The 9,537-nt window shown below is 58.2% G+C and overlaps 2 protein-coding genes across 16 annotated transcripts in view; one reads left to right on the top strand and one right to left on the bottom strand.

The window, feature by feature from the left end:
• RAD9A (RAD9 checkpoint clamp component A) overlaps positions 1-9,537 on the bottom strand; it is an 86,182-nt gene that overhangs the window by 26,634 nt on the left and 50,011 nt on the right. The window contains exons 1-2 of one of the 13 annotated variants that reach the window (XM_017857131.1): positions 2,023-2,592; positions 1,333-1,981 (exon numbers count right to left, since the gene is read on the bottom strand). The exons of 11 other annotated variants lie outside the window; for them this stretch is intronic. The gene's annotated coding sequence lies outside the window, so the exon portion shown is untranslated. Of the gene's footprint in view, positions 1-1,332; positions 2,593-9,537 lie in introns of those variants that run through there. One more of the 13 variants, XM_017857128.1, reaches the window with a different exon arrangement.
• Positions 69-9,313, top strand: CLCF1 (cardiotrophin like cytokine factor 1). Of its 3 annotated transcripts, none has more exons than XM_017857143.1 (3): positions 69-200; positions 5,858-6,024; positions 7,863-9,313. In XM_017857143.1, the coding sequence occupies exons 1-3, from the start codon at positions 170-172 to the stop codon at positions 8,355-8,357; spliced, it is 693 nt and encodes a 230-aa protein (XP_017712632.1). In that variant the 5' UTR covers positions 69-169; the 3' UTR covers positions 8,358-9,313. The 3 variants fall into 3 exon arrangements, with proteins under 3 accessions (XP_017712632.1, XP_017712633.1, XP_017712631.1); XM_017857144.1 differs by lacking the exon at positions 69-200 and adding an exon at positions 4,352-5,150; XM_017857142.1 differs by lacking the exon at positions 69-200 and having other exon boundaries at positions 4,352-6,024.

Raw genomic sequence — 9,537 nt, 5'->3', positions numbered from 1 at the left:
CCCCGGCCCGCCGGGAGGGGTAGGAGGGCGGGCGGGAGGAAGGGCGGGCGGCGGAGAGGAGGGCGGAGGGCAGCGCCGAGCCTGGCTGGGCCGGGCCGGACCGGACAGGCCGAGCCGCGCCGCGGGACTCGCGGCTTCCTAGCTGCGCGCCGCGCGGCCGGAACCCTCCATGGTGCCCACGGCCGGGGAGCCGGCTGCAGGTAGGGGCGGCGGGCGGCGGCCGCGAGTCCCCCGGGCCACCGTGGCCTGGGAGTGATTATTGTTGGGCGGGGGGCGGGCGCAGACGGGCCGGACCCGGCAGGAAGAAGTCTGTCACCGGCCAGGGAGCGGCGGGAGCAGCCGCTCAGCCCGGGCAGGAGGGGAGTTGACGCGCGGGAAAGGGCAGCGCCGGACAGAGTCCGGAGCTCGGTGCCCTGGACCCCGCCCCCGCCCCCGCCGCCGGGAAGGAGCGACCGGGCGGGAGCGGGAGGGGGCGGGGCCGGGGGCGCCGGGGCCACACAGGGGGAAGGCGCAGCGCCGGGAGGGGTCCCAGAGCGAGAGGTCACCGCCGGGAGGGAAGGCCAGCTGGCGACCGCCGCCGTGCAGCTTTCCGGCGAGCCCCTCGAAGGAAACCTTCGAAGGAGTCCCCGGGGCTCGCCAGAGTCCCCTCATGCTTGCTTTCCCCACCCGCTTTCCTTTCCACAACTCCACGCAGGGCTCCTGGAGCCCTCCCTACAGACCCCCGTCAATCCCAGAGGACCTCTGTTCCCCCAGGAACTCCCAGCCTGGCCCTACCCCCCGAGGTGTGAGGGGCTGCCAGGAGAGGAGGGGAGACGGGCGGGTGCAGGCTAAGCCCTGGAGAGAGGCTGGGGGTGGGGGGCACTGGGCACACTGCTCTGCCGGGTCCTCCTTCTCTGACCCTGATCCAGGGACACCTCTGTGCTTTCACTGCCCCCGACTGACCTCCGCTACCGCTCGGGAGCACACGTTGTCCCTCACACCGGACAGGACGGGAGTACATATTCCCCTAACAGATAACACGCGCTCCAGCCAGCTCGGACCCCCTGGCTACCCTGGAGCCACACACTCCACCAGGGGAGGAAGCAGAGATGGCAGTTGTCACCCGGCAGCCCCAGAAGTGACACTGCTGATGGGTGCAATGGCTCCCTGTCCCCTTCATTCACAGTCCCACACTCTTGTCCGTCACACTTCTGCATGCCACCCCTGCACACCAGCCACTGGCTGACACTTCACATTCCTCCCCACGTCCCACCTCTTGTGCACACCTGGCTCCTGCACTCTCCCCCAGCCCCTCCCGCACCCCTCTTGATAATAACACCCTTTCCAACTCACCCACCACTGCCGTGGACTCCTCCTTCCCTGCTCCCCCTGCCTCTGGCTCTTAGTGGGCTGCTGGGCTCCCCCTGGCTCCCCGCTGGCCTCCCTGAGCACACCCAGGGCCCTCTTGCGGCACAATCAGGAACCCTCTCGCTCCAGCCAAAGCCAACTCTTGTCTCCCTTGCTTGGTTACTGACTTCAAAAGGCAGGGGGGCTGGCCCACCCTCAGCTTCTTCCCCTGGGCCTCAGTGACTTCTGTCATTTAGGCTGGAAGAGAAGGGCAGGAAGGGGAATGCTGGAGAGGAGAGGAGAGATGAAGCCCCGCATGTTTCCTCTGGGAGGAATTGAGCATGCCTAGTGTGACCTCCCTGTGCAAGCCCACAGTCACCAAAGGAGCTGGTGGCAAAACTAGGTCTCCCGATTCCCAGGCCCATGTGTCCCCACTCACCAAGCTACTTCTCAGTGGCCTGGGGGAAAGGGAACCAAGGAAAAGGCAGAAGGGAGAGAAGTAAGAGAGGGGAAGGCAGCAGACCAGAGGGTAGAAGGATGATGGGTTTCTGTGGGCCTTTGCCTGGGAAGGCAGGTCAGGACACTCCCCTTAGGACAGTTTCCTACAGTCACAATGCCTGGACCTCACCCACTCCATCCCTCACCCACTCCTCACCTATTCCGCCTAACCCACTCCATCCCTCACCCACTCCTCACCTATTCCGTCTAACCCACTCCATCCCTCACCCACTCCTCACCTATTCCGCCTAACCCACTCCATCCCTCAATTCCTCTCAACGGACCCCTCCAACCGCGCTGGTCCTGGTCTGGCCTTTCCTCCTGGCTCCCATATTCAGTCCAGCCTGAGGCCACCATGCCCCACCTCTGGAGCTCTGCAGTGCCTCCCTGGCTGCAACATTTAGGGCTTATAGTTCTTAGCCTAGCTCTTATAGTCCCAGGTGCAGAGACTCCCATTGACTTGTCCTACTACCCTAACCACCCTGGTACATCTGCACAGCTGAGCCCTCACCCTCACTGGGAAAGCTCAGCCCGGGGGCGTCCAGGCCAGGGACTGAGGGGCAGCTGGCTAAAGTGGCTAAAGACGTGCACACGGGTGCGCCTGCCTGTGCAGCTGTCTGGGTGGCCGGTCACTTCCTTGGGCTGAGAGAAAGTGTGTGTGTGTGTGTGTGTGTGTGTGTGTGTGTGTTCATGAGGAGGGCCTTGGTTCCTAGGGCCCAGGGATCTGGATGGAATTAGGAGCTGGCCGGGTGGGGGCCAGGATAGGGGGTGGGGGGCTGCTGCAGGAAACGTGAGATGCACTCATTAGCTCCTCACGTGCTCAGCCAGATTTATAAACACACAGAGAAGACGGGATGTAAACAATCAGTGGGCAGCAGCCAGAGGCACAGCTGAGGCGGGGCCAGGCTGGGGCCAGGACTGGTGGGGAGGGGGAGAGGGGGACCCAGGACACAGCCCCAGTGGTCGGGGTCCACCTCCACACCATGAGCCTAAGGGAGGATGGATGAGGGCTCCAGGAAGCCCACCATGCACTCTCCTCAGGAGGCAAGCAAGCTGTGCTGGGTTCCCGAGCTCACAACTACACCACAAGTGTTCACCCCACACTGCTTTCCTCCTGCTGCCTGAGACACGGGCATGGGCACGGCTTGCCCAGAGTGAAAGCTGTCATAGCAGGGGCAGAGCCCTGTCCTTCTACCCCCCTTTCTCCTCTCCTAACCTCTTCTCCCTCTGGATTCCTGAGAGCCCTTCCCTCTTTCCAGTTCTCTCTGTGGGCTGTCGGATCCTTCTGTTCTCCCCTGCCCCCCCACCCCCAGCCTGCAACGACAGTTACCTCAGAACTGAAATATTCCTGGAAACACCGGCCTCGTCTGGTTAATTTCATGAGCCGTTTTTTCTGCCCAGATGACTTAGTTCTTGTCTATCCAAAGGCTTCTCCCCCTGCTGTCCCTGTGTAGGGAGCTGATCTCCCCTAGGGATGTCCCACGGGGCTCAGAATGGGAGAGGGATAAGTCCTGAGCTGGGTTCCTGACTGTATCTCCTGGCCGTGACATAGGCAGAACCTAGAACTCCAGTCAACACTTGGGTAAAGAGGGATGCCTAGTTCCCAGCTCCTGCTTCAGTTGGTACCCTCAGCCTTGCCACTAACTTTGAATGAAGCCAGACTCGATGCTGAAAGCAACCTCAAGGCTGGGAGGGCCGCTGCCCAATTCAGCAGGTCTCCAATCTCCAAAACTAATTCTACTCTGTACCCATAGGATCCTAGAGGTGACTGCCAGATCCCCAGGCTTGGAGTTGTGTTGGAATGTGAGGAACAGGGAGGAGAAAGGAACTGAGTCAGGCAAGAGCCAGGGGTAGAAAGGAAGAGTGAGGAACACAGCATCCAGGAGGAAGCCACAGGCTCAGAGGGCACAGGAAAGGGGGAGCCAGTCTCCCTAGGGAGCAGTTGAGTGCCTGACCCTACTCTCTGTCCTAAAATAAACGCGTGTACACACACTCACACTTGCCTCAAACCAAGACCCTGTGACTGGTGGTACCCCACCCCCATGCTCCCTCAGTAAAGCTGGCCAGCCACACATCTGAAAGAGTCCATACTGACCAGGGGGCCACTGCTGAAGTCCTCACTGACCCCTGTCCTCCATAAGAGATGTTTCATACAAATGGAGTCTTGCATCTTTCCTAGTTAGTAGCCCTCTCCAAAACTCTGCCCCAGCGCTGTGATTAAACCTAACCTAGGCCGGGCGCGGTGGCTCAAGCCTGTAATCCCAGCACTTTGGGAGGCCGAGACGGGCGGATCACGAGGTCAGGAGATCGAAACCATCCTGGCTAACATGGTGAAACCCCGTCTCTACTAAAAGACAAAAAACTAGCCGGGCGAGGTGGCGGCGCCTGTAGTCCCAGCTACTCGGGAGGCTGAGGCAGGAGAATGGCGTGAACCCGAGAGGCGGAGCTTGCAGTGAGCTGAGATCTGGCCACTGCACTCCAGTCTGGGTGACAGAGCGAGACTCCGTCTCAAAAAAAAAAAAAAAAAAAAAAACCTAACCTAGTCTTCTTTTTTTTTTCAAATCCCATCCTAACCATGGCCAAAGTGTTATATCTATCTAAGTTATTTCTACCTATCAAAGCAACCTATGTCATTATAGAAAAATCTGAGAGTATAAAATATGAACTATAGGAGCGGTGGGAAGGTGGCAGCAAAAAAAAAAAAAAAAAAGGAAAAAAAAAATAAAGGAAAGAAACCACTCGTGACCTCACACCTATTCAAGCTGAAAACCCAAACTAGCCCTGCTCTTCATGACATAAGCAGTGCCCCATCTGGTATCTAAACCGACCAAGTCACAGCCCTCCAGCTCACCTTCTGCCTGCCCAGACCTCACCACATCCCCTGCTGGACTCAAACCTCAACCACACTAAATCAACCAAATCCCAAGTCTAAACTAATCTGAAACTTTTAAAGTAACCCAGTCCTTAAATCTAACCTAGCCCAATGCCAATTATATCTATCCTGGCCAAACCCTAACTGCCTTTGCCAGTCAAAAGTGTCCACTCAATCCTCACCTTGGTCCTCACTTAAAATCCCAGAAAAGCGTATTTCCCCACTGCCCATGTCCCTCCTTACAGCACCCAACCCTGGCCTCTGGACTCCTGGTATCCTGGGATGTCCAAACTCTGCAGTGCCATCAGCCAACAAGCCCGACTCATCAAATGCACCTCTCTCCCTTCCTGTCCCTACCCTCGCAGGCTGATGGAAAGTCCTCATTGAAGTCCAGCTTTTCCCCACCTAACACCAAGAATGGCATGAACCTCCACACTGCCACCATTCCCTGAGAGTGAGCACTAAATCTTCAATCTAACCCCACCCTATGCTTCCCTGAGAGTGAGCACTGAATCTTCAATCTAACCCCACCCTATGCGTCCTACACTCAGGAATCACATCCTAGCATATACCCAAAACTAGCCCCATAAGGCAGCCAGACCCTGGTGGTCTAACCCTATACCTTGCCTCCTATGGACGACTGTGTTCTTGGCGGCCGCCTCTCTCCTGCTTCCTCCCTTGGGGCTGACTGCTCAGCCTGCCAGCTCTGACATGTGCTGTCTCCCACCCTCTGACTCCCCTCAAGCTGCAGTGGGACTAGGAGACTGGCAGGAAGCTATGGTACAACTGGAACACAGGCAGGTCGACCTGCAGTCCCTAGGCCTGGCCCCATCCCTCCATGTACACACACATATATGTTGGCACACACACAGGGGCACACATGCCAAAGACTCTCTCAGCTGACACACAGATACACTCTCAAGTATCTACTGATAGACACTTATGCGTGCCAAGTCCTCTTCCTCAAACACACACACGCCTCTCTTTCTTTCCCCTCTCGCCAGGAGTGTTTTCCCTCCTCCATCCCCTCTGCCTCCCATCTGGTGTCCCACCCTCACCCACCTTCCAGCCCAAGGTGGGGACACACACCTGAGGGGCTGCCAGATGCTTCCCTGTGTGGGCCTGGGCCGCACTCATGCTTCTCGTCCATCCTGCCCACAGGGGACTCGTGGGGGATGTTAGCGTGCCTGTGCACGGTGCTCTGGCACCTCCCTGCAGTGCCAGCTCTCAATCGCACAGGGGACCCAGGGCCTGGCCCCTCCATCCAGAAAACTTATGACCTCACCCGCTACCTGGAGCACCAACTCCGCAGCTTGGCTGGGACCTATGTGAGTATCCAGAGTAGGAGTCTGGGAGTTGGGGAGGAGTGAGGAGTTGGGGGAAGACAGTCCTAACCGTGGAGGGTCCTGGTAAATGATGGGGTGAGGAGGGGCTCTTTGGCTCCCACCAGTCCCCCTGTCTGGCTTATCTACTGCCCTTCCCTTTTAGGTGGCCCCCCCCACCTCCCCATCCCTCGCCCCAGGACTAGGCATGTGGGCAGGCCTCGCACCCGCCTTGGCCCATTGCCCCACTGGCTGCCAGCCCAGCCACCCGCCTCCCCCTGGGGGCTGGGGAAGTCTCCTCTGTTTACACCGTGTTGTGGTGTCTCTTGCGCGGGCGGGGTTGGGTGGGGATGGAGGGGCCCCACCTCCCATGCCTGCGTTCCAGCTCGCCTCTACCCCCAGACCTGGGGCCCTGCTGCTCTGGACCCAGGGGCCTCCCTTCCGTCTGCCTCTCCCATCCTAGCTGGGCCTCCTACGGGGTCATGGGGAAGGGGACTGTAGGGAACCCAGGCAGTAGTGGCAGGGGGTTTAGGGTGTGGATGGAGGTGATGCTATAAGGATTTGGGGGTGGTCCAGAGGTGTTCAGAGAGCCCAGGAGAGAAGGAAGGAGGGTCGGAGGAGCCGAGGACCATGGGGAACCAGCCCCCTCTTCCCGTGTTCCTCTTCCACATCCCAGACTCTACTCTGGAGCCAGGGAAAGAAAAGGGAGGAGGGTGGCGGGGGAGCTGGCTCCAGCCCCAGGATACACCGAGGAAATTAGTTTGTCTCTGTGCTTGTCAGCGTGTGAACCTCCCCCTGGGCCCTTGCCTATCCCAGGCCTCTCCCCTTGCTTCTCCCTTCTTTCCCAGTTACACATCTCCCTCATCCCTTTCCCTGGGCCCCAGCCGCTCCCCAGAGGGTTGGCAAGGGCTCTGCCTTCTTCCCTATACCATGCTGTCTTCCATAGCCTTCCTCCTGTCCTACTCATGAGACTGCCTCCATTTCTTCCTTCTGCAGCCTAGATCCTTTCAACTGAACCCTTCCTTCAGAGTGTTAGTGAGTACCCGTCTCTCCCCAGCCCCTCAACTGGTGGGCCCGGGTGTGTCGGTGGCAAATGGGACTCTGGTGCCAATGGGCCCCTCTCATCTCTCTCTTGTTCCTTGTGCAGAAAACCTTTACTTCATTCCACTGCCCCCTCTAGTTCCCGACCCTTTTTCTCTCCTGGCTTTCCCTGCCAAATTTCTCGAAGGAGTGGTCTACACCCTCTGCCTCCACTTCCTCTCCACCCACTCACTTCTTAACCCCCTGCAATCTGGCTTCCAGGCCCCAGCAGTGATTCTCTCCAAGGTCGTCAGGCACCTCCTTGCCAAGCCCGACAGTGTTTTGAAGGCTCATTCTCCTTGCTGTCTGTTTTGCAGCCACACTGCTGAGCACTGCTGCCTTCTCGAACTCCTCTTCCTTGGCCTCTGCACTCCCCTGGGCCACCTTCTACCTCTCCAGCCTCGCCCCCTGGTTCCTCCAGGCTCCTCTTCCTCTCTGTCCTGCCTCCACAGCGGGCACTCTCCCAAGGTTTGCCTACCAAGCCAATCAGCACGTCCTTCCTGAGCGTCTCCTGCGTCTACTCCTCCTCTTTCTATGCCTCTCCATTGGAGAGCTCATCACCGCCACTGCTTCAGCTGTCATCTGCATACAAATGATATCCTTATTGGAGAAACTCAGGGAGGCCATGAATAGAGAAGCCTAGCATGGAGACAGGGCCAGTGTCAGGGGACACAAAAAATAGAAACTTTGGGAGCAGGTATCTCCTCGGTGGTGAGCCAGCTGCTCTGCCCTCCTCCTTCCCCATCACCCTCTCCTTTTCACAGCTGAACTACCTGGGCCCTCCTTTCAACGAGCCTGACTTCAACCCTCCCCGCCTGGGGGCAGAGACTCTGCCCAGGGCCACTGTTGACTTGGAGGTGTGGCGAAGCCTCAATGACAAACTGCGGCTGACCCAGAACTACGAGGCCTACAGCCACCTTCTGTGTTACTTGCGTGGCCTCAACCGTCAGGCTGCCACTGCTGAGCTGCGCCGCAGCCTGGCCCACTTCTGCACCAGCCTCCAGGGCCTGCTGGGCAGCATTGCAGGTGTCATGGCAGCTCTGGGCTACCCACTGCCCCAGCCGCTGCCTGGGACTGAACCCACATGGACTCCTGGCCCTGCCCACAGTGACTTCCTCCAGAAGATGGATGACTTCTGGCTGCTGAAGGAGCTGCAGACCTGGCTGTGGCGCTCGGCTAAGGACTTCAACCGGCTCAAGAAGAAGATGCAGCCTCCAGCAGCTGCAGTCACCCTGCACCTGGGGGCTCATGGCTTCTGACTTCTGACCTTTGCCACCTCCTCTTCGCTCCCCCTTCAAACCCTGCACCCACTTTGGGAGAGCCAGCCCTGTATGCCAACACCTCTGAGCTTCTGGCCCTCTCCTGGACTGGCTGGGCGTGTGATGCGATCAGCCTTGTCTCCTCCCCACCTCCCAAAGGTCTGAGCTGGGGAGGAGGTGCAATAGGCCCTGTCCTGTCCTGTTTCTACAGGAAGTCATGCTCCAGGGAGTCTGAAGTGTTTCAAGTTCGTGCAGAGGCTGTCATGGCCTCCTGCTTCTTGCCTACCACTTGGCCAATGCCCACCCAGCCCCTCAGGTGGCACACCTGGAAGGCAGGAGTTGAGGGGCCGCCACCACCACACATGCCTTTCTGGGGTGAAGCCCTTTGGCTGCCCCACTCTCCTTGGATGGGTGTTGCTCCCTTACCCCCAAATCACTCTATACATCCTATTCAGGAAACAAACATGGTGGCAATTCTACACAAAAAGAGATAAGATTAACAGTGCAGGGGTGGGGTCTGCATGGAGGTTCCCTATAAACCAGAAGAGAAAATACTGAAAGCAGAGGGACAGGGACAGACCACAACAGACCAGGAGTCTCCAAAGCACAGAGTGGCAAACAAAAGCCAAGCTGACCATCAGGACCTTGCCCCGAATTGTCTTCCAGCATTACAGTGCCTCCTCTCTGCTCCCTTTCCCAGGGTATCTGTGGGTTGCTCAGGCTGGGGAGGGCAACCATAGCCACACCACAGGATTTCCTGAAAGTTTACATTGCAGTAGCATTTTGGGGTGTGGGGTGGCAGCTCCCCCAGGCCCTGCCCCCCAGCCCCACCCACTCATGACTCTTAAGTGTGTTGTATTAATATTTATTTATTTGGAGATGTTATTTATTAGATGATATTTATTGCAGAATTTCTATTCTTGTATTAACAAATAAAATGCTTGCCCCAGAACTTAGTCTCTTTGCCCGGTCTCACCCCTCCTGGTGCTCATCAGACTCTCTTGCCGCCCCGGCTCCCACTCCCTGCTTGCCTCTGGTGAAGCTGCACAGAGCTCTGGGAAGAGGCGCTCTTCCTCCCCACACCGGGGTGATGGGCGCATCTCAGACCTGTCCACTCTTGCTCCCACCACCAACCTCTTGATCCCTCAGTCCTCCCACACAGCTTCTGTCTACTCCAGGT

Source organism: Rhinopithecus bieti, unplaced genomic scaffold (assembly GCF_001698545.2).
Source record: "Rhinopithecus bieti isolate Rb0 unplaced genomic scaffold, ASM169854v2 scaffold_44159, whole genome shotgun sequence".
Classification (NCBI taxonomy): Eukaryota; Metazoa; Chordata; class Mammalia; order Primates; family Cercopithecidae; genus Rhinopithecus; species Rhinopithecus bieti.
The sequence above is the reverse complement of the archived record's forward strand: the minus strand, read 5'-3'. Positions and strand labels throughout refer to the sequence as shown.